The sequence below is a fragment of the Lepisma saccharinum genome, chromosome 11 (assembly GCF_977018435.1).
Source record: "Lepisma saccharinum chromosome 11, izLepSacc3.1, whole genome shotgun sequence".
NCBI classification, from domain to species: Eukaryota; Metazoa; Arthropoda; class Insecta; order Zygentoma; family Lepismatidae; genus Lepisma; species Lepisma saccharinum.
Genome location: NC_139239.1, coordinates 2,437,598 through 2,463,947, shown reverse-complemented (window position 1 = coordinate 2,463,947; position 26,350 = coordinate 2,437,598). Strand labels below are relative to the sequence as shown.

The window sequence follows — 26,350 nt, the reverse complement described above, 5'->3', positions numbered from 1 at the left end:
TTAGGTAAATTACACCCGGCCATGAGGGCCTATAAAGGGCGATAGACTGTAATGCAGTATACTCAGCCTGTCCAGCCAGTGTCCAGTACGTCAGAAGTCTCTCGTAGTCGGCAAGGATCTGCCACGCTAGACCTCTCGCTCGCCCAGCGCAGAAGCCCAGCCAATGGCATAACCTTCCTGAGTCACTTGTCTATTGAGTCTCAATACGTCATTCATGAGTAATGTTACACTATGGGCTTACAAAACAACCTCTCCCCCAAAAATTACAATTTTCTAGCACATAGTGTACTACTAGTTACACATATCTTTTTAGAATTCACATTTCAAACATACTCTTCTTACATAACCAAGTTTCAAGCTTTAGAGCGAGGTTTCGTAATAGTTATAGGCGTTTGCGCATGTCATCCCTCCAACTCCAACGCCTGTAAATATTCAAAAAGAAAAAGAAAACAAACTGGTACCAGTACAAGTTTACAAACATAAACCATTCATTCTTACTATAATACAGGCAACCTACAACAAATCTACAATAATTTACATTTATATAATGGGAGAATCCTTAATTAACCTTACATAGTCAGAGATCTTGTCGATCCATGTATAAAATTACCTATTATTGCCTCTCCTGGGCTCCAAATATCTTTTCAATTTATGTACATGTACTTTGGAACATACCCTGTCATCATCAACTTTCTTAACCAGAACTGAATTCTCTGTTAGAAATTTACTTATGAAATATGGACCCTCGTACATATTAGAAAGACTTTTAGTTATCTTGTCCTCTAAGGAAGATTTAATCTTAGTCCTAACTAATACTTTGTCATTGACTTGAAACGTTATGGGTGCATATCGCTTCTTATACAATTGTTTTCTCTTTTCCCATTCCCTTTGCATATTTCTGATAGCATTTTTCCATTTATCTTGCAAATTACCATCTGCTACATTAAAATCCATATCAGATAATTGCCATTGGACTTCCAATGGATCCCACAATTGTCGTCCCAAAAACAATTCCGACGGAGTATACTTCAATGTATGATGGTATGAACAATTTAAACTATACTGTATCTTTTTCAAACCTTCATGCCATTTAGTTTGATCTGATGAATAATAACATCTCAAGGCAGTTTTCAAAGTACGTATGTATCTTTCACTTAAATTGGCCTGAGGATTGCCAACAGATAATCTAATATGCTGAATTCCATGGTTAAATAAATAACTGGTAAATGCATCTGATACAAAATATGACGCATTGTCTGATACAATCTCATAACAATAGCCATAAGTCATAAAAATATGATCTAATTTATCAATCAATACCTTTGAACTCAATTTCCTAATTGGCTCAAATATACAAAATTTTGATGCTCCATCTACCAGAACAAAAATATATTTATAACCATTAGATACAGGTAATGGTCCACAAATATCTATGTACAACCTTTTCATAGGAATTGTTACAATTTCAGACGTTAATATATTTTCAGGGGTTGTGTTTTTACACTTAGCTCGTTGACATACATCACAAGATTGAACTAAATCCTTAACATCCTGAGACATATGTTCCCAAGTAACGTGTCTCTGTAGACGCTTAAGTGTTTTCAACCAATTACCATGAGATCCTGTTCGCATATTAGTGTGATAATATAATATTAAAGGATGTTTCAAATTATCTGGTACACATATCCTATAAGGAAAATTCTTGGCTTTAGTTCTTTTGTATAAGAAACCTCGATGCAATTTATAATTTGGGAAATTTATACCTTGCTCCATTTGTCTCATAATATTGGCCAATTCCTGATCTTTCAACATTTCTTTCTTCAAGGTATCGGCATGAAATGGGTTTACCAACATGGCCAAATTAACATTACTAACATAATCAGAATCCAATTCTTCCGTTTGATAATCTCTCCAATCATACATACGAGATAATAAATCAGAAGTCACATTTTGCTTAGAAGGTATGTGCACCACTTCAAACTTATAACAAGAGAGTTTCTCCATCCATCTCGCATATTTGGAATATTTCCTAGATTGTTTAACCATATAACTAAGGCTCATATTATCTAATTGAATAATAAAAGGCTGAATTTTCAAACAGTATTCAAAACGTGATATGGCTTGCATTAAACTTATAAGTTCAATCTCATAAATTGTTCGTTTTCTATCAACTTCTTTTAATCTTTTAGAAAAGAACGCCACTGGTCTCAGATTATTATTTTCATCAGCTTGTAAAAGACAAGAGCCGAATCCTCTCAAGGACCCATCACATTGAATAACAAACGGTTTATTTAAGTCAGGCAATTTCAAAATTACATGTTCTCTAAATAGAGTTTTAATTTTTTCTAGTGCCTCTTGTTGCCTAGAACCCCAATGAAACTTTATTTTGGGTGTTCGGATTTCATTTAAGGGAGCTACCACAGTAGAATACTCTGGAATAAATTTAGAATAAAAATTTAAGGTACCCAATAACCTTAATAATCCTTTTAAATTTCTCGGCGAAGGGAGATTTTGAATAGCTTCAATTCTGTCTGGATCCATTTCACAATTTCCTTGCCCCACAATAAATCCCAAGAATTTTATTCTCCTTTTCAAAAAACAACTTTTATTGGGGGAAATCGTTAACCCATATTCACGTAATCTCTGCAGTACTAAACGTAAATGTTCCAGATGTTCTTTCTCATTAGCACTATGAACAATTATGTCATCACAAAATAAATGTAAGAACCTTCCCTTATAATCATGAAAAACTTGGTTCATAACTCGTGACATGCAACTTGGCCCAATACTAATGCCAAATGGAATGACCTTATATCTATACTGATTATTAGGAGTTACAAAGGCTGTTACATCTCTGCTAGATTCATCCAAATTTACTTGGTTGAACGCTCTTTTCAAATCAATAACAGAAAATACCTTCCCCTGACTCAATTGAGCCATAGTTTCTTCCATATTAGCCACTGGGTGCGCATCATAGATTATTTTCTTATTCACTGCAGAATAATCACAAATAAGTCTTTTAGTCCCCCCTGAAGAAGGAATTACAAATCAAGGTGCTGCGTACGGTGACGAAGATGCTTCAATAATGTTTTGTTCTAATAATTCAGTAATCACTCCATCTAGTTCCTGTTGTTTAGATGGTGGAACAGAATATGGACTCCGATGTACAGGAACATTATCATATAATTTAATTTTATACGAAAAGTTCTTTAAACGTCCTAGCTTAGAAGTAATAACATCAGAAAATTCACTTTTCAACTTACATAACTGTTGTTCAGTGTCCTCTAATGCAAACTGTCCAAAAGATGCGCCAGAAACATCAGAAGCTCTGGATTCGAGTCCACGCCTTCTCTCTCGTGGCCTCCACGAAGTCCTGGACTGGCTCCGAAAGAAGTTCTCACCACTGTTTACATTTCTGACGAAGTTTTCCTGGTTCGCACCTGCTGCCTGCTGGAAAGCTACATGTTGACCTTGGTCAGTTCTCGTGCGCTGATAAGACCGAGCTCCGACACCTCGGCCTGTGCTGGCTGAACCCTGGGCAGGAGAACGTACAGGAAATGAAGGACGATCTTGTCTTTGTCTTTGACCTATATTCTGTAAAACACGAAAATTTTTGCATAAGCTTTCAGATGTCCATTTAATAGGGATTTTCTCATCACTTCCGGAAAAACCAACAATTTGTTCTAAATAGTTAATCACCATGTGGCACTGTTTCTGAAATCTCACACCAAGCACTAAGTCTAGAGGTATGTTTTTTGCAAACATGAAAAGTTGTGGTCCACGATAAATTTCCAAGACCAACATTTAACATAACTCCTTTATTAATATTCATAAGGTTGTTGTTACCAACTATCACTTGCATGTCCAAATCCCATTCTCGAACAGTTCCCCTAGTCTTTATTCGATCTAAGAGACTTTCACTAATTAAACTATATGTTGACGCAGAATCTAAACATGCTAATAAATTCAGATTATTGATTTTACAGTCAACAAACACAGCAGTCACTTTAGTTTCACCACCTTGTCTGGGTCCTATGTCACTACGCGATCCTTGCAAAGCAAATTGAGCACCTCTCACCTGCATCGGACACCATCGCTCAAAATGATCACTTGCTGAACATTTACGACAATATTTGGGCGTATATTCTTTGTATGCAGGACCTTTAGCCTTGAATTGTCGTTCGATATTTTGTAATCCCCAAAAATCTTTGGACAAATAAGAAAGTTTTTCTAAAACTTTCAACTCGTTCTGCAATTCATTTAAAGTATTAGGTATCCCCTTTAGATACAATTTTTGGGAATACTGAGGTTTAAGTCTATCCACAAGATAACTTACAAATGTACTTTCATCAATATCATACTGCAAAATCTTAGCAGCTCGAACTCTACTTTCTAAATACTCTAAGAGAGTTGCATTATCTCTTTGATTACCCAGTACATATTTATTACATAAATACTGTCTCCCAATAGAAGTTGCATACTTATTTAAGATCATTTGAAATACATCATTCCAAGGGATATTTTCAATTATACATTTCATCCATAATTTACCCATTTCAGTATTTAATTTTGGTAAAACTGCGAGCATAATCTCGTGAGAAGGAAACATTTTTCTGTCTTTAATACCCTGCAATACATACAGAAATCGATACAGGCTTTCAGCATTAATTTCCTTAACTATAGGTACAGTAGCTATTAATTGAGTCAAATTTTCTTTGGCCATTTCCATATTTAACTTTCTCAAATCGGACCTATTATATAATACTCGTTCGTCTTCATCAGACGACGAAGAACTTTCCAAAGGCTTACTTGGGCGTTTATTCACCCACCGGGGTTTACAAGGTACCTTTACGTACGTTTCTACATCTTCCCCCTCCCTTTGTCGTCCTTGGGCATTTTCTGGGGTGTGTGGTAAGGGTCCAACAAATTCATTTAACAACTGCGAAGCAGAATGTTCTCTACGAGTTGAAGAAAGTGGGGGAAAAGGCGGACCAAAATTCCTCCCATCCACTGTTCCCGTAATATCTACAGTATAATAATTCCGAGCCATATTGCCGCACCATTTTACAGTCTAACCAAACTAGAAATATTGATATATTGATAGCCAAATGTACATAAGTACCAGAGATAGAACCAGCATGAAACCATGCTCTGCTCTTATAATCCTCTACGTCTCTTGTTTCCCCTTTAATACCAAAGAAGTGAGACGAGGATTGTCTTATCGGCGCAGTGGATGATCATATATTAGGTACTTAAAGTATACAATTGGAACTTAATATTCGTTTACCAATATTTATTACAAAACATATTAGTACTTATACTTTCCAAATACAATTAATTCAACAGAAATGTCTATGGATTATCTCCCAGTTAACCTAGTTTAATTTGTCCCATTTGATAGTCAGCAGTTGGTAAGTAAAGGCTACACGAGTCAGAGCAAATCGCAACCCAGCCCAAATCCCCCCCACAGCCAACATGACCCGGAGCAATCCACCAAAAAATCTAAACTAAAACAATTTCCTTTTCTTGCACTTTTAAGAACTTAAAATAAATCAATAGACTTTAGGTAAATTACACCCGGCCATGAGGGCCTATAAAGGGCGATAGACTGTAATGCAGTATACTCAGCCTGTCCAGCCAGTGTCCAGTACGTCAGAAGTCTCTCGTAGTCGGCAAGGATCTGCCACGCTAGACCTCTCGCTCGCCCAGCGCAGAAGCCCAGCCAATGGCATAACCTTCCTGAGTCACTTGTCTATTGAGTCTCAATACGTCATTCATGAGTAATGTTACACTATGGGCTTACAATATGTACTGGTCAACAGCAGAAGACGTGACTGTACCAATTGTCCTAACTGCGATGCCCAGGCAAAAGTTTCGGGATATAAAGAAATATTTCCACGTTATGGACAATACTCAATTTAAACAAGGGGATAAAGTTGGAAAAATTTCACCATTGTATGATGAGCTAAACAACAATCTTCAGCAATATGGAATTTTTCATAAACAACTCAGCATCGACGAATCAATGGTTCCCTATTATGAGCATCATTCTTGCAAGATGTTCATAAAGGGAAAATTGATTCGTTTCGGATTCAAAATCTGGGCTCTTAGTTCAAGTGATGGATATCCTTATGTTATGAAAATCTATCAAGGAAAGGAAGAAGATGAATCTAACTCTCCAGGACTAGAGTGGTGACAGCCTTATTGAATGTTGTCACTAATCCTCTGCAAGTTGAAGTTTTCTATGATAATTTCTTTACCTCATACACATTGCTCAAAGAGCTGAAAATACAGGGGTTCAAAGCAATAGGTACAGTAGGAGAAGGAAGGACTGGTAGATGCCCCTTGGTTCCCACAAATGAAATGAAGAAAAAGAAAAGAGGAGAGTTTGACTTTCGAAAGAGGATTGATGTCCCTGAACCTCACTTAGTACGAAAGTACAATAAAGGAATGGGGGGCGTCAATGTCTTCGACCGTATGCTGTCCAGCTACAGACCTCAGCTGCGAGGGAAAAAATGGTGGTGGAATTTATTTTCCAATGCTTTGAATGTGGCAGTTGTTGCAGCGTGGAAAATTCACTAAGAACTTCATGGGAAGAATTCAAAGAATCACTTGGATTTTCGAAGAGAAGTAGCTACCTTCCTTATTCGCAAAAATCCACGAACATCTTCGAGGCCAGGACCACGATTTGAAATCCCAGGGTCTATGAGGATAACTGATGGTCATTTTCTGATTGAAGCAGGACAAGGAAGGTGTGCATTTTGCCAAAAAATGCTCGCCTACAATGTCGCGAGTGTGCAAGAAATATACATTTACACTGCTTCCCAGCTTTACATAGCTTATCACCAGTTTAGTACGAGGGGCGATCAGGTTGCTCCGACCCTAACATAGAAGGAATGACGTTATGATTGATTTTTTATTTTGCTATTGTTTAGTGATCCTTTATATGCTTTCATTCTGAATTGTAAGTCTGAGTAGCGTACAGTTTTCTTTTTACAGGGGTTTAACTGAGTGAAGTTGTGTCAATGTGCCAGAATGGAGAAAACTGAGGTGAGAGCGGTGATCAAACATTTTGTGAAGAAGAAGTGGACGGTATCCAAAATTCATGAGGACTTGGTGGATACACTAGGGGACAGTACTCCTTCATACAGTATGGTGAAGAGATGGTGTCGTGAGTTTAATTGTGGGAGAGAGTCGTGTGAGGATGAATATGCAGGTGGAGCACCAAAAACTGTCATGACGACAGAAAACATTAACAAAGTCCACAATATCGTGCTGAAGGATCGTCGAGTCACTATCCGTCATGTTGCTGAGATGTGTGGCCTGTCATATGGCACTGTGCAAGACATAATAACCCAGAAATTGCAAATGAAAAAAATTGCTGCAAGATGGGTCCCTCGAAACCTCACCCCACATCAGAAGCTCACCCGAGTGCTCATCAGTCAAGAACTTCTTGACAACTTTCGTGCTGATATAGACGATTTCCATCCCCGATTTGTAACTATGGATGAAACATGGGTCTATCACTTCGACCCAGAAACAAAATCACAAAGCATGGAGTGGAAACACCCACATTCTCCACCAAGAAGAAGTTCAAGGTGCAAACGTCAGCAAAAAAGGTGATGGCCTCAATTTTCTGGGACTGCAAGCGTGTCCTACTTGTGGACTATCTACAAAGATGGCAAACCATCACTGGCACATACTACAGTGACCTAATCAAGAAATTACGTGATTCCATCAAGAAAAAGAGGCGTGGGATGTTGACCCGTGGTGTGCTCCTTGACCAGGACAATGCACCTGTCCACACCTCACGCATTGCGAGGGCCGCTATCGCAGATGCATCGTTCCAATTGTTGCCCCACCCACCCTATTCCCTAGATTTGGCCCCCAGTGATTTCCATTTGTTCAAACATTTGAAGAGTGACATTTGTGGGCAAAAAGTTTCTGATGATTCTGAGGTGATAAGGGCTGTGGACTCATGGTTGGAGGACCAGTCGGAAGAATTTTTTTTGCAAGGTATCCAGGTGTTGGAGCACCGATGGGAAAAGTGCTTTGGAGTTGCAGGGGAGTATGTTGAAAAATAATAAAAAAATTGAAACCCTATTGCCGCTCTTTCTATGTTAGTGTCAGAGCAACCTGATCGCCCCTCGTACATTCTGTGTGTGTCTGTATTTTTTTTTCATTTTCAAATGTGTAAACTGCATATATTTAAAATTTGGTATTGCTACGTTTTCAATAAAACAAATCCTTTTTCTCCTTGACTAAAATTGCACAATGATGTTTTCTCATTTTTATACAATTATGTTATTCTATTATGTATTTGTATTAGTATTTTGTATTTTGAAGGTTGTAATGTTGTCTCACTCTCTGTAAGCTTATATGTAATATTTCTGTACATTTACTATGCTAATATATAAACGGAAAACATGCTGGTCCAGTTGAATTATAATTAGAAAACTCTGTAATAATACTTCACATGAAACGCCAATGTTCCCAATTGGGAACACTTCAGTTTACATATAGAGAAAATAAAAAATAACAATTGTTTTTGAATAATTCTCTTTAATGTACACCAAAGAGACAAAAATTACTGATAAACTCATTAATTTCAAATCCAAAGACAATTCGGTGTGTAAAAGGTCACAATTAACTTCTGAAACGTGTCCTAACGGGCAGCTCTTAATAACGAACATTTCTTAAATTCCCGTCGGAAAAACATGGGAGCATATGGATAGTTTACTTCTCATTAAGGGGCACCGACGTGGACACCGTAAACTATCCCCAAGCGTCTATTTAAAAATTCCAAACAATGGGCAACAATGAAAAACAACAATGGTGATTTGTGAAATACGGAGACATCATTGTTGTAATAATTGGCAAAACTGTCTTTTTCACGCAGACGTTATGATAATTTAGTGGCGGCAAGACGTATTTTTCACGTTCGAAGAGTACATAGTCACTGAAGATCATTGTTTCAAAAATGCATACCGTTTATCGTGTGAAGTGTGTGTCACGTGTGTTACGGCAGCTGATATGCAAACTTGAAACTATAAATTTAAAAGAATCGAAATCATCAATGTCTACGAGAAGGAGAGAGAGATATATTCTTCAACATAAATAAGGAAAGTTTATATGAATGCGAAATTTCGTATGGCTTCTCCGATCGCAGTGGTAACGTGTTCGATTTGTAAGAAAGTAATGCCAGGTTTGATACCCGGTGGTGGCACATAGTTGTTCTGTTCCCACTATAACTTTAGGACCACTCTTTATTTTTTTATTTAAATTTATATTACATTTCAAACATTTTTTTCTACATACTTAACATAACAATTCTGCATTCACAAATATACCGTTGAATATCGAAATTAACATTCATGGGCGTCCTTGAATCCAATGTAACGCAGAAAGCCACGAACGAAATGGATACTCGTTCAAATAGACTGCATAAATTAGGCGAGACGCATTAAATCGAAATGACTTCCATATAAGTCTCCCTTTGGCTATGGCTGAACCGGAGGGTACGTTTTCCCTTGTAGCAAAATTGTTCTTTCCAACTTTAATGGGGAGTCCCCGTATCTCTTGCGAGAAGGGTATTTCCCCCTCAGCAGCAACCTAGCTAAAATTATGGCATCCACTTCCCCTTTTGATAAACTTTCCCCTCACTTTATCTTTCGTGCGCGGTCTTATTTTTTCCATTCCGGTTTTTTTCTTTATTACGTAATTGCTCTTTATTATTACCAACTAACTAATAGAGGTGAAGTATCTCCTCTTTCGAAATAAAAACAAGCCTCGTGGAGGAGGAAGCCTTTTGTAATAGTAATTAAAGTAGAGAAACAAAAGGGATGTTTCAGAATTCTAAAATGATATCTTTCTCGCTCCCTCTCTCCCCTATTGTCTTGCGTTTATAACATTTTACAAATGGTAAACTATTTGTTCATGCGAACATTATTCTGTTGTTTGTTTTAAACTTTGTTTTGAATTTTTTTCCCCTTTTGAATCTTTAACCCAGTTTCATAACATTCACAATGTAAGATTTTGTGCTGCGTTCCACTGTGTTTTTTTTTAAGGAAACTGTAAATGATTATTTTAAATCTGTAGGATTCAGACTCGTTGATACATCAGACGTTTTTGCTCTATCGAGATTAAATATGAAACGTCAGAGCTTAATAATCATGGCAAGCTTCCTTAGTTCTACAAGGCGAACTAAAACAATTCTCTTTTAATACTCTGCATTTACAGTAAATCATGTCATGTTATTGCTCATGAACAAAAATATAGTTATGTACTGTAATTATAGTGAATATCTTATCCATCAATTCAACATCTCAAGTTGACATGCAGTATGATAGTCAGTCACCATTGCGCAATGTTTTTTTCTTACGCGTTATGAGGCAGTAAAACTAACACGAAAGATTGGAATCTTCTTGTAGAACTTGGCTTGAATCTCTAAATGTTAAAGATCTGTATTTGCGGTCTAAGATTGACAGGTTGAAGCCATAAAATCAATTTTTCCGTCAAGTTCTCTTCGCAATGCAGGTACCTACTTTTCTAAGCTGTTGCTCAAATGGAAATACTTAATGACAAAGATTGGTCTCTGTGCACATTCTTTTTAAAATTTTAAGGAAAGCCCCTACGCGGCAGCTTTCCCATCACACTTCGTTCACTCATATCACAGTTTTACTCAATTATCTGTATCATTTCCTTCGAGACAGACAACACAAACATCCAAGTCCGAGCGGGAATCGAACACGGAACTCCTGGTGTCGTAGCGCGATGTGCTAACCACTCCGCCACGGGGCCAGACAATTCGTACTTATTGACAGCACACCGATTGGTATCAATAATCTGGCCAATGACATTTTTCGTGAGGACTCGCTACCACATTTGCCCGACCTTAATTCGATGGAGAATTTCTGGTCGTATATCATTCTCTGCCAAATAGAAATCTTGTATACTGATACTGTTCAGTGAGTTATACAATTGGAGCCAAGATTGCAGGGCCCCCATAAGACTTGCAGGACTCTACTGTCGGATTAAAAATTATAGATACTCAAGTTTGGACTCCAATTATCAATTAACTAGTAAACCTACATAAAAACAAGTTACATCAAAATTTAGCTTGTTAAATTCTGCGCTAATCTATGCTAACCGATGTTTCGTTCCAGTATGCTATATATCTTCGTCGGGAGAACAAAGAAAGGGCCGTTTTCTTTGGAGTTTTACAAACTATCGCTCTCTTTGAAATTCTATGACTAAATAAAGAATGGGTGTTCCAATCGTCATGAAATTTTAGTACGGTTTAGGCAAAAAGGTTTTAAACACAATTATTCTTTTTCAGATTTTTAAAAATTGTCAAAAAACAGTTTTTCCTCAATTTTGCAAAACAACTTTTTCTTGGTATTCGGTAGTCCTACAAGTACAATACTGATCTTGTTTTGAAGCTTTTGAATATGCTTTTTAAAATCCATGATCATTGTCAATTCACATTTATACAGATTTTTATTCAGCGGAGTAAAGATGTACTTGGAATGTGGCAACACGGCACAAAGCGATGTCCGTTGAACCGTGCAAACTGTGGGCTGGCAATTTGGGTCGGTGATCGTAGAAGAGGTGCTTCTGTTAGTAAGCGAGACGAACATTTAAAGGATAGAAACATACAAATGATCCGAGAGATATTTACTCCCCCGCAAACCTTAGGCTTCTACTACTCTTCCCTGAATGTGCCCCATCCCCACATTTGTAAATATCTTTGTTTTTTTTAAGATTGTCTTAGACGATATAGTATCTACCACCCTGTTGTATTTTCTGAACACAGGAAATGAGGTTTGCTCTTAACATAAACAAATCCCGTCCCCCAAAGGAACAAGAAGGTCTTCCAGACGGTTTTACGTTGAACAATGCCTGGTCATCGCATCGATTCTCATCGCCGCTGTTATCTGACATTCCAGACCGGGGGTCCGACGCTATGGCTTTCAAGTAGATCCACAATCGTCCTCACAATGCTTGGTCAACATGGAAAGTTTGAAATTCCCACCGGGAAACGAACTCTGAACCGCTCGCACGAAATGCAAGAGTACTACCCTTTTGAGCCTTTTATAAAAACCAAGTACGAAAATGTGCCAAATCACCGTGTATTTCCACATGTCACTTTATGTCACTTCACCGCGGAGCACCGACACCCACGCAGTCGGCCTCTGTCACGGAATGATACCGTCCTCTGCAACACCTGCTGCATCATGGAAGCAATTGTACGAGACTCATTTATTGATTGCTCGCATACCAACCTAATTTGTAAATACAATTTCCTCCTTCCCTGTCACAGCTGCCACCATTTTGTAACCCTTTCATTTGCTCGCCTGGTACGCCAAATTATGGAATGTTCCTGATCCACCTTTATTAAAATAAAGGAAAACCACATGATGAGTAATTGCAAAATTTGCAATTTACATTTTTTGTTAAAGCCGAACTGCACTGCTTTAACCACTTAACCGCAGGTACCGTTATCTGCTGGTTTTAATATTTACCTTTCCATTAAATCAAGCACAACACTTACTGCATGAAACATACGTATTTTAGTCAGTAAGACCTCACTAAAATCTAAGAAAAAACATTTACTCATAATATGAGAGATCAAAAAATCACTGAAGAGAAAATGGTACTACGATCGGTTCATTATCAACTTTAAAGCTCGTCACTAAAGTTCCGGGGTTCGAATTCGGGCTGAGTGTCTATTCGTCAATTTTATTTAATCATCACTCATCCTCATCGTCATGTTTAGCAAAAAGTGGGAGAAAAACTACACTAAATAACATATAAATATTGTCACTACCTTTAAATTATACAGGAAACAAGGACCTTTTTTAATCACATGCTTCTGTAGTTATTGTAAACATTGTAGTTGAAATTATTGGCGACATTTACTTGTTACATCAATGTCATCAATAACAACTGTGTGAAATTTCTTTCGTCTACATAAATACACTGGAAAATAAACATAAAAAATATAAATAACGTTTACAAATGAACGATGTGGGAACTTAAAAATTTCAGATGGAGACACATTTTACTGTTGCTCGAAGGGATTGCAGGGTCCCCGATTGGTACCTCTATGAAGGAATGGTCTTCACAAATACATATTTTGAAAAATTCTTTTAAAATTTCAAGTTTTGATGTCACTTTCCCCTTACGTAATTCATTAAGATTTGAATGATTGAAATTGTTCGAATTTACACTTTTAGATAACACATACTTGTGCAATTTAAATAATGTCGTGGCTGATGTTTGGTAGTTAATACTGTGAATGCTCTGGAAATCCTTGCCAATGTAGAACATTTCACATCGAAGAAGAAACAAGTGACATAGGACACGCAACACTAAACTTTCATACCAAAGTGACACGTGGCACTTCACCCACAGTTTCGTAGGCACTTTTCCGTCCAGTCTGGACGGAACAGAAACAGACCGACGTGATATGTTGCAAGCTCTAGGAAAAGCACCCCGGTCTGGGTGACACATAAGCGACAGGAGCACTTCGCACTTCGGTTTAAGAGTTAGCATTTTTTTAAAGTGTCGTTTTCAGGTTACTTTGCTTGTTACGTTTTGGTGTAACCTCCGAAAGGGAGTCATAAAAGATATAGTTAGTCTAGTTTACAAATAAACTTATTTTTATAATCCTTGCGGTTCTTTTATCAGCAGAGTAATTACAATATAGCAAAATTTAGTTGGAAATCTTCTCAATGATTTAATGTCGTTAAGGGATAACAGCTGTTCATGTGGATAATCAGAGAACATTATCACTTTATGAATAATTTCAAGACGAAATTGCAATGGAAGTTTCCTCCGCCAAGAAAAAGATAAATTCCTGGTTTTTTGTTTTAAGTATAGATGCTCAGATACGTTTCACGATAAAGACCAATGATAAACTATTATGACGACGGGAAGTAATGAGAATCAGCTTTCTTGACGTACTATATATTAAACGCAAAGAAGTAATTGCAGGTATTACACCCCGTACGTACATACTTCTGCACTCGGAAAAACAACGTGGAGCCACTGCTCGATACACAGTCTGACACCAAGCGATCAGCTGTTCCAACTGCCAGTACTTCCTCCTCCTTATCTCGCTCCAGCCGCGAGGCATTAGCTCTGAGCTCAACCACGTGTCTACAACGTCACAGCGACGCTCCTACCTCAACACCTTTTTCTTTACGCTCAACTCAGTACACTCGATTACAAAAATATTCAAATGATACAACTAAAATTTAAAACTATCATACTATTTTGTAAACGAGTGATATGTGTGTACGTATTAAATGCAAAGCATATAAATTTACTTTTACCCAATTAGAATCAGTACAGTTATCATTGGAGAAATGATTTTTTTCCTTTAGAAATACGAGACACGAAAAAATAACTTGAGAAAGAATGAACACAGAATCAACGCTCACCGAACCTAGCAAGGCCAACATTACATGTAGATTTGATGGCGCGTTTTTTTCTGTCCTTGCATATAACAAAACGAAAGATTCCGGCTTTGTCCTTGGGAACAAAAATGAACCTGAGTCGGGTTGCGAGGGTCCTTCCCGAGAATGTTCATTCAGCACACTCGATGGCGGTCCCTATAAGAGAAATAGAAACCCCACTATAAATCTTGCCGCCCAATTACACAAGGGAGAGTATTAGTGGCTCTCTCTTATCGACCATTTGCGGCGGATTTTCCCCCGCCACCTCTTTCTCAGATATTACTTTCCTCCTCGTTCCGCAGATAGCACAAGGGCTTTGGGCAAATAGATATCATCACTCGGAGTACAACCTCACAAATCGGAAACAAGGTTCCGCAACGTTATTCGCTTCTCAAATCACTCAATAAAACTTAGAGTGGATACACTAATTCATTAGAGGTAGGTGTCCATGTTTATGGTACGGTTGTGTAAACTCAACGTGCTCCCAATCTACTATACATGAATTACTGAATTATCCTGCAGCTTATGCAACCAAATTTAGAGCGCTGTTATTTGGGTTGCGGGACCATCAGGATGAAATAAGTATATGTTCATGACATTTATGCTGCCGAATCATACATATTACGATTCCCCAATAGCGAAGTGATAACGTCGTCGCCTTCCAATCAACAGACCCTGAGTTCGATACCGGACGGAGACACATGGTGGTTTTGATCCTAGTTTAACTGCACTTTTACTGATAAGTTCCGATTAGCCTATCCGTGTGTAAAGTGAATGGGAAACAAAACTCAATTTCGAATCATAATTTATTTATTTATTTATTTATTTATTTATTTCACCTATAACAGAGCTTTCGCTCCAATTACAATAGGCTTACATATATATATATTTTAAACAATTAAAAAATTATAATTCCAACAATACAAAAACAATAAAAGAAAAAGGAGAGCAAAACTACAATAATCGTTTCATAAAGAACACCAGCACAAGCGTTCTAGAGAACATAAATCCAAAAATGATATTCACTGCGGTAGAACAAGGTACATATCTATATACAGACTGAGGCAATTATAACTATACACATGTAAATACTCATATATAAACAAATATACACACATACAGGCAAATTGTATTTACAAACATACCCATATACACAGAAAACATCTATAATTATTTATTATTTATTCATGATATTCTTCGAAGGACGGACAGGAATTGCATGAATGGCATAGCGAAATCCAAGTCTCCACCGTTTCTGACTATTTCATTATGTTTAATACATAGTCTTAGAATGGGGGAATTCTGGTGTTCTGTTGAGTTGGATTTACTGTAATAAAAAGGTTGCCTGAACCGCAACATGTCCTTCTTAGCATTAAATTTTAATGTTTGGAGGAGACTTGGACTGTCAACCAGCCCGTTGACTAACTTATATAAAAATAATTGATGTGATACTACTCTCCTTTCGTACAGAGGTGTAACGTTGAATTCTCTGAGTAGTTGTTTATATCATACCTGATCCTGAAAAGATGATCTTAGGTGTTTTTTGTAATATAAGTAACGAACAAATTTCTTCTGAATTATTTCTATCTTTTTGCTATTACATTGAGTGTAAGGTGACCAGACTACACTTGCATATTCTAATTTGGTTCGAACAAGGCAATTAAACAGGCTTGTCAGAGCTCTTTCATTATGCATGTCTTGTGAACTTCTAATTAGAAACCCTAACGTTCTGTAAGCATCATTACAAATCTGATCAATGTGTGTTCCAAAAGATAATTTATTATTTAATGTAACTACTAAGTCATTTATCTGATTTACTCTTTGTAATGCACGATTATTCATTGTATACTGATAAATATTGGGTTTGATTTGCCTGGAAAAAGTTATTGCAAAACATTTTGTGACATTAAAGTTTAATTTATTTTCAATGCTCCATCTTTGTGCATTTTCCAAGTCTTTTTGCAACTTATGTGCATCTTTTGAATCTTTCATTACTTTATACAATTTTAAGTCATCAGCAAAAAGTAAGCATTTTGAGTATTTAAAAATTGTGGGTAGATCATTTATGTATAATAGAAAGAATAATGGTCCAAGATTGGAGCCTTGTGGTACACCGGAACAGACTGTGTAAGTGTATGACTTAACTTGATTGTATGTCACAAATTGCATTCGATTGCATAGGTAAGAGGATATTAACGTAAGAAAGTTATGAGAGAGACCAAACTTAGACAATTTACTTAACAATACATCGTGATCAAGAGTATCAAAGGCTTTGGCGAAGTCCATATATATTGCATCAACAGAATTCCTATCATCGAGGAAATCGGATATACTCTGTGTGAAATTGACCAAATTAGTTGAAGTAGACTTTCCAGGACAAAAACCATGTTGATCTATTGATATATAAGGTTTAATATGGTTGTATATCCTGTCATATAATATATATTCAAATATTTTTGAAGGAGCTGAGATTAGTGAAATGGGTCGGTAATTTGTAATTTCGCATGGGTCTCCCTTTTTTAAAACAGGACAAATTTTACTGATTTTCCAAAGATCAGGAAAAATTTGAGTTTTTAAAATAATATTGTAAATATAACACAAAGGGGTACATAATAATTCGGCACAACCTTTGAATATGTATGTTGGCAATTGGTCGGGACCACTTGATTTGGTTGATTTCAGTTTTTTTATGGCTTCATTGCATTCTGCGTTGGTGATAGAATCTACCACCAACGACTGAGATACTATCATGTCAGAGGATTCAATGATGTTATGTGTTGAAGGATTTGAAGCATACACTGTTTGAAAATATTCAGCAAAACCATTAGTAATTAATACGTTCGTTTCCAATCTATTACCCTTATACATCATATAACCTAGTTTCCTATTTGTTTTTTTCTTGTTTCTTATAAAATTCCAAAATGGTTTAATGTTGCTTATTAAATTGTTCTCTATTTCTGATACATATGTTTTATATGCTATATTTATCATTCTTTTTAGTTTTCTACGTAATTCAACAAATTTAGTTTGATAATAGTCTGAATATTTCATCTTTCTTCTGTATGTTTCTTTTTCTTTTAAGTTTCTTATTATATCAGATGTAAACCAACATGGATAAGAACGTTTTTTACATATTGATATTTTCGGCACATATATGTCTATCACACCATTAATTACCTTGTAAAAATAGTCTAAGGCTTCATTGGGATTCTTGTAAGTAGCTTAATTGTCCCATTTTTCATTTTCCAAGTGTTTGTACATATTGTAGAAGTCTGCCCTTGCATAATTGTATACAGTAACTGGATTTGATTTAACACTAGTAACCTTTTTGTTTAAAAAGACCTGAATATGTAGTGACGGGTGGTGGTGGTCTTCCTCAAGCAACGGGTGTAAATTTCTAATAAGAGTCATGCTATCACTTATATTTGTCAATAATAAATCAAGGGTTTTCCCATTTTTATTTTTTACATGATTGACAGATTTAAGATTTCCCATTGATAAAAAAATAGCAAGAGAAATACTAATAGGTCCACCTTCCAATAAATTATATTGATCATCTATTATTGTGGTAATATTAAAATCACCAACAATAATTACTTTAAATCTATGCCGGTTAGCAATCTCCTCAACAAATTCAAAAAAATCCTGATACTTCTTAATTGGTGATTTTGGTGGAAAATATACTGATAAAAAAAAGTAACTTGTATATTCAAATATAAATTTGATACATACTGTTTCTACATATTCTATAGTGATTTTAAATTCCTCAACAGAATATTTGTTTGCTACAGCAACCAAGACACCTCCCCCTCCCTTATGGACCCGATCTTGACGATAAACATTGTACCGGTTATCTATGAACTCGCCATCATATACACCTACATTTAACCAAGTTTCTGTTAGTATGATTACATCATAATTTTCGAGAGATATACTAGAGTATAGTTTGTGTAATTTTGTATTTAACCCTCTAACATTCTGGTAGTAGACAGATAGTTCATTACATTTTTCCGAATTAAGGATAGACGTCTCATTGTCTTGGTTCCTTCACCCAGTTTATCAATCATCCAAGTTTAACGGATAAAGGTAGACAAGTAAGACAAAAAATACAAACTCTCACTCTAAACCTATTTTAATTTTGTATTCCACTTTCCAGTTCTTATCTCTATGTCATTCGCAAAGATGAAAATTAATTGATCTCCACCGAACACAAATAAATCTTTAAAAATAGTATCCTGTTGTCGATAGGAAAAAAACATATGCAACTAGTCAATACTTGCATGGGAGTACATCGGAATTTCGTGGAACGTATAGCATATATGGTACTATCATCAAAAAATCTCAGCGTCGGGACCAAGAAATGTGTATACAGTCATCGCAAATAAATATGGGAAATCTACTCTCTTTTTTTCCCGCTAAGCGTTATGTGTGTTGCGTTACTCTGCGACGATGAGTGGATATTCTTAGCAAGATTTTAGTAGAACGTTCTCCCGCCCCCTTAGAGTTAGGCAAAATACATAACATCACACAGGGGAGCGGGTGTTTCAGGATGGCGATTACTGCACATAAGAAGGATTATTTATTATTGGGTTCTACGCATCAAGAATAAAGGGTGTTCCTAAATTATTGTAAGGCGATATTTTCACCAATAATGAACAGAAATGCAGTACATGATAATACAACAATTTGAAATAGGAATACTTGCAGTTTCACACAGACCTTAAATGCATTAGATGTGCACTCCATGTGCAGCAGGACAGGTGTCTAAGCGGTACTACCATTCTAGCCCATTCTCGCCAAACTTCCTCAAGCATGTATTTTATCTGTGACGTTTCCCATGGCGATGTCGAATCATCTTCGCAAATCTGGCAGTGTCTGTGGAAGTGGAGGAACGTAAACAATCTCCTTGTTCAAATACAACAGGCCGAAATCAGACTTTGAGTCACACGCCAAACAAGACATGCTTGAAAAGATTTTGCGGGAGTGAAAGTACCGATTGGACGCCTGTGCTGCCACAAATGGGGTTCACAGGTCTTTGTGGAATGGCAAATATTCCTCTTTCAATTCAATATCATGTATTTCTGTTCACTATTGGTGAAAATATCGCCTTACAAAATCAACCAATAATTTGTGAACGCAGTGTACAATAAAAGTGTGCAATATCTTTATTTCTGTAGTAACAAAGTAGAGTAGTAGTATATATTATTTATTCATCAGTTTGAGAAATATGAAAGGGAATGAATATGCTGTTCCTTTTAGTTTCCTAGTGTATTTTTTTCATCATCTTGTAGAGCCATACGGTCTTCTTTTCTCAATTCCACCACAAACAAAGGGAAGTATCGACGAGTGATTGAAACCTGACACTGAAGCATATCGCGTGTAAAATGACAGTGTTGTTGTTGCACAAGTATTGCCTTTGCCTCAAATGATCTGCTGTAATTCCAATACACCTTTGTGGCTTCAGTTTCCAATAATCGAAGCCACGCACGCGATGCTTGGAGTGGAATGATGGAATCCGGTGTTCCTGCCTCATAGACGGCGCCATTAGCTCTGCAGAGGTTAATGGGACCAAATGTGCGCAATGGAATTTCTATGACCGACACTGGTACATAGCACACAAATCAGGCTTCAGGCTAGAATGCTTTTTTCCCCAGAAATTGCTTCAATGGTTTATTTACTGAAGAGTTTTGATGCAAACAAATTGTTGCTTTCCTGGGTAGAAAGCTTGTTTCAATCAACCTAGAGACCTCTTCATACATTTTCTTACACATTTGTTTCTGAGCCACTTCTTATTATTGTTTAAAATTACATAAAAGAGACTTTTTCGTATTTACTACCATTATCAAAAGAAAAATAACAATTTGTATTAATAAGATAAATAAGAATTAATTCGTATTATTAATTGACTTAAACTTTCTGACTAATGTTCAATGACTTTGAGTTTAGAATTCACAATATTTTGTAAAGAATCCTATGATTTAATAAAGTGGTACTTCATATTATCAATTATGCTTACTGGAATATTTAACAAAATTATAATCTTGGATTGTGATATTTCATCTGTTTCTTCAATTCACAGGCCACTATTTAGTTCTCATGGCGGGCGCCCTAGAAGCTGGCATGGGAATTTGGGAGGGCTGAAGCGACGAATCCAGCACGATAAGAAATTCAGCAGCTTGTAGAACGAGGTTCACGTAGTACTTATTTTCGCCACGTCGTATCTCTCTGCGCCACGGCTGTTATCTGTCTGATATGCGGCGACATCCCCGCTCCCCATTCCCTTTGGCAGGTTCTAGAGCACCCGTCATAAGAAATTAAAAGACCTGTAGTTCTAGTTTACAGATTACAGGTTCATGTGCTTTTTGGGCAATTTCCATTTTTTCCTGCCTAGGTAGATTCACATGTACATAATAACCTCTTGCACAAAGTATGACAGTAAAGTCATAAAAATAATACGCAGGTACCACAAATAATAATTCAATAATCCACTTTTTCACAAAAATACCAAACATTTAAAGGTACTGACCAAAGCAACAAATAGTTTTTACAATAAGCACAGGACAAAATATTGTAATAATGCTAACTGTACAAGATTAACGCGAGAACATCAACTTACCTTCTCTTTGTAGCCACCAAAAACATCAAAGCTATAAGCATCTATAGCTCGTTGTTAAGACTGAAATATGCAAGTTAGTAGTTAACCAGCTGTTTCTAAAAATGCGTCATATTACTAAACGTATTATGCTCAGTAGTACCATCGATGCATGCTGGAACATATATAACGCGGTTTTATTGCAATGTTCTATACAAGGCGTGACGGTTGTTGCGGATGTCACTATTGTGTTCGCAGCCTAATGTCACGACAAGGCGGTCTTAGTGCAAAAAAAATATTATTTTACTTATTATTACTGATAGCGGTAGCAACACATCATGTTCCATATTCATCTTACTATTTTACTGCATATTGATCTCCGAACTTATTAGTAGTCAGCTCCGGCTAATCGCAAATGCCTCTTTGTAAGGCAACATAACATGACCGCACATGGCGGTATCTTTGGAATGGTCGCACGAGGCAACGTTCAGCAAGGCTATTAAATATCCCAGCAGACCCATAAACTATTTGTGGCCCATCATAATTGAAACCCAGAACGTTCCACGTCAACACGAGAATTCTTCGATCGGCCCATGATTGGCATGAAGGGAAATAACATGGCTCAGAGGATGAAGAGGTAGCTGTCAGCCCAGCGGTAGAGATGTTGGAAATCATTTCTTCAATAACAGCCACGTCACCCGTATTCGTTATAGTGCCTATTCTTAGGTGAACTAAATATACACATTGAGATTTATCATGGTGGACAAGGAGAGTGGATGTTTATTTTGAACATCTCAGTTCTGACTGGGAGTCGAATAGATACCTTTCAGTACCACGATATTCTGTATTTCTTTATAGCGTATTTTTCCTATTAGTTCAAGAGATGTCGCTGTTTATACACTACATTACATTGATAAATATTATGAATATAAGAATATATGGCCCAAGAATGGAACACACATCCCCCTCATTCTCGACCAACGGGTCGTCAGATGTTTGGGCTTGTCTAACGTTGAATTGAGTTATTAACAGTGATCTCATTTAATTTTAAGACATGTATTTTCTGAAATGAAGTAAAAATCTAACTTTGAAGCATACAAATTCATTTTCCGTGAAGCGCAATATTTAATCTTATCAACATGTGCTATATGAAATAAATTATGCTTATACAGGGTGTTCCACACAAGACCGTTACGAATGTTTTAAGTGGGATATCCTGTGTATTTTTTCTTCTAAGGAATTTCGGAAATGTGAATAAAATTTATTGTAACTCTCTGCAATAAAATGCATTATTAAAAGGTATACTTCAGTGTGATTCAACATATATAATTTATGTAATAGAACTAATTTAAAAAATATGGTTCAAGGTAGTTGCCTCATAAGAAATAACATGCATTATTATACCTGGCCGACCTCCATAGGAGAGTAGTTATTACAGAGTGCTAGGACCATGAGTCCCTGGTTTGAATCCCGGCCTGGGCATGGGTACTCGTTTTGAGTGTCCTTTATGTTTCATCGTAGCAGCACATATCCTCAGCTTCGTTATTAGCCAAAAGTGGAGGGATTTTTTTTTTAAAAAAATCAATCAATGGGTTCAGAGTTCAATACCAGGTTAAGGCACATAGTGTTTTGGATCGCACTTTAAACTGTAGGTCCAGCCCCAATTAGCCTGCCTGTGCATAAAATGGACTTAAGAAGCAAACTGAAACTGAATTACCAGCCATGTCGAAGTCGTTAAGTGATCCCCATCCAAGTTTCTGGATTCGAGTCCCAGTCTGGGCATGAGCGTTCTTTGGAATCTGCCTTCACAAATTCCATGTACTCTCTGTCATCCTCTTTGTTGTGATTAGCCACAAATTGTAGAAAAGCGACGATAAATAAAACAAATTCATAATACTTTGGATAGTAAAATTTCGAAGGTATCACTAGCAGAAGAGAATTATAGCAACTGGTATTTTTGAATAAGATAGTTAATAGTGTTTCTTCATTGTCAGAAAATTTAATTAACGGTCTCTATAATTACTACGTAGTATACCAAAAATAGAAAAATGAAAACGTTTCCATTCTAGAGACACGTCAGAGCATGGCGTTGATCACGTCACCTTCACAAATAACTTAGATCCTGTATTTCACACCCGTCGCATACCTCCATGGCATTTTGCAGTGTGTAAGAGATACATCTACATTTTTATATGCTGTGGAATACATTTTAAAAAAATATACTCGTAACTTGCAAAAGAAAAACGCATGACATATCTCTATTTTATCGCAACTGTGCATCGTTATTATATATAATCCAGAAAGTAAGAAAACTTTCGTGGTTTGTCCCAAGTATAATAAATCTAGATAAACGAGAGGGCAATACCATAAAACCAAGAGAAATAAGGGCAATCATTCGTCTACTTCTGCGTGACGCCTCTAAAACGTCAGAGAGAACTATCTCGTGTTTGAGGCAGTAAAAGGATCATTGGTGTCTAAGATTGCGCCGCCAGATAACTTCTCTGATGACGCCGATTCGATTTAAATCCCAGCATCCCTTACGACGTCTTGTCTTAACACCTCGACTATTGCTCGCCATTTCTTTTTTCTGCGAGAATGCATTCCACGTTTCCAAGGGCTCGAATAAATCTCAGACGAGGCCATTTGAATGCTGAGATAACGTAATGGATGGAGTATTGAGGCATAATTACGGACGGAACTTAAAGATTTATGTATACATTGGATGCCACTTTAACTCTATGTTTCAGTAAACTTACATAGAATTACCAAGGACTGGATTTTAGAAGGAAACATTCGACGGTTGTATATAAATATGTACAGAAACATTACTGAAACATTTATAATAAAATATGCGAATATTATATTGTGTAATGATATTTTTCGTAGTCGTCCGTCATTTGCTTAATTTCTTTGCTATTTCATACACGCAGAAAATGGATAAATGTATATAAAAGCTCTAGCTACAACCAAACGTTTAAATGTATCAGATATTAATTGTTAGATTGATTTGGCTTATTTTACTTCACATTTCTGCCACTTTTGGCTTCTCGCGAAGATGAGGATGAGTGATTGTTTGATGACATTGATGAAGGTACACTTTCAAAGAACACCCATGCCCAGGCCGGGATTCGAACCCAGGACCTCTGACGTCGTAACGCGCTGTGAGCATAAGATATTGCATATGCATTAAAATGCATCAGGTTTCTATAAATATTATTTGTGTTACACCATTCAATAATTTCTTAAAATTAACTTTAAAACGAAGCAAAGTAATTTATAATTCTGAAAATATAATCAGATCCATCTGTTTCTAATAATCTTTGCTTTTAGATATCTATTGTGTATTTCATCTACTCGTGCATACTAATTCTAACACTACGTTTCCAGAGAACGCACCTTTTCGCTCATCGTCAGATGAACGTAGAGTACTTGGTTATTGCACCGGAGTTGTAGTAAAATCACACGTCTGGCGTATATATGATCCTCATCACTGGCAAAAATAAATTTGTTCACCTAGCATGCTAATGCAGAACCATTGTCACCAAAGATTTAGAGAATGATTCGATTGAAAATTGTTGAATGATTGTTTTGTGAATACGATGTTTGAATGTAGATCAGTGACTGAGTGTGCATTTGGTAATTTTAAAATAAAGAAAGCGAAGATATTAAGCTCATAAGAAGTCATTAAAACTGATCTTTGAGATTCTGAAGTTTAGGAGAATGAAACTTTTTTTCTGCTTAAGTAGAAGTTGCAAAATGCATAATACTTACTATTTGTAGAGTTATATTGAAATAGTCCTAAATTATAATGACTAAATTAGCATAATTTATTTATTCTCCTGTATGAACATTTAATTGCTTGATACTTACGCCTATATTTATTTTCTTTTGCAGGATTTTTTCAACGAAGCGGGAGAACTCATCGGAGCAATCATATTTCTAAAAATGACGTGTCTTTAGGAAAGCACAATATGATTCTCGGAGGACCAATGAAATATAGGGATATCTTCATATCGGAAAACTGCACAATGGTGTTGGCCCAGATCGGAGGGATGCCCATCCTACACTGCGAAGTACACGATATTGAGGAAGCTTCGGTAATTACAAATTTTTAATACTTCCCACAAACGTGGTAAATATAAATTATTGAATAGTTATTGAATAATTTTTACAATATTGAGAAAGTTAAATATATTAATATTCATTCAGTTATAGAGATGTTCTGTCGTAGAAACTTTCAAAACCAGTAGCTTTAACCACACCTCTATCTTCAATATGTGGTACAGTCATGTTCAAAAAAATTGTCGCATGGATTTTTTCTAAGTCCAACGTCTTACGAAATTATGTTGGTAGCTCTGAAACAAGGAAGTGTTGTGAAATATACGATCCTCTAATCAGAGTGAAGTTCGATTCTGAGGAGCAGGAAGCGTGACTCACGGTCTTGTCCACAGGAAGTTCAACCAATGTAGCATTTCCAAATATGAGATAACGTCCCCATTGGTTAAATATTGTTTCAATAATGCGAATCGGCAGAAAGATTGCGCAAAAGTTTACTTTGTCGTTTTAATACTTTTAATCGTTTCAAATTAGTATTAAATTGTCCCAATTATAGTTCAAGAGCTTAATATAAAGTATTCATGTATGTGTTTGACAATCATATATCACTCATTAGAACAATTTTCACATTGTTTTCACTACGTGAGATGACATTTCATTTACATTTACGATAAAATAGTGGTTTGGGTGTAATAACAGTTTTCATTAATTAATTTAGAGATGCAGTTTTATTTGTTGAGTTAATGATTAGGTTAATTCGTTATTTCTCGCAAAAAGAGGGAACCACAGCTGAAAGAAAATACACAACTTGTATTATTTAGGTCAAGAGTTCGTTTTAACATCACTTTTTGCACACATAGGCTAATCACGACTCGGGATACATTTAAATTGGAATCTGAAAAATTATGCGGTCTGACTGGAACTCGGAAAAGGACACACCGATTACAAGACGTCGATACATTACCACTTGGTCTGGCGAACGCCAATAATAATGAAGGGGTTGTGGGAGTGGGAGAGGGGTGACGGAAAGTAGAAAATAAATAGTATTTTTGGGGGTATTTAATGTTATATTTATACACATACAAACCTAAGAAAATATTTATTTTGATACATGTGTTGGGGGGTGGGAAAGGGGGAAAAGAGAGGGACAGAAATATATTGGGAGAGATGGGACGAAGAGGTGATTGTGGAAAATGTTTTATTTGACGTTCAGTAATAAAAACAATCAAATCAAGGATGA

General features: G+C 36.4%; 1 protein-coding gene across 1 annotated transcript in view; it reads left to right on the top strand.

The window, feature by feature from the left end:
• Nucleotides 1-26,350, top strand: part of LOC145995121 (zwei Ig domain protein zig-8-like) — a 338,612-nt gene that overhangs the window by 238,682 nt on the left and 73,580 nt on the right. The window contains exon 2 of the mRNA XM_083131657.1: nucleotides 24,949-25,151. Coding sequence (XP_082987783.1) covers nucleotides 24,949-25,151 — 203 coding nt within the window. The remainder of the gene's footprint in view (nucleotides 1-24,948; nucleotides 25,152-26,350) is intronic.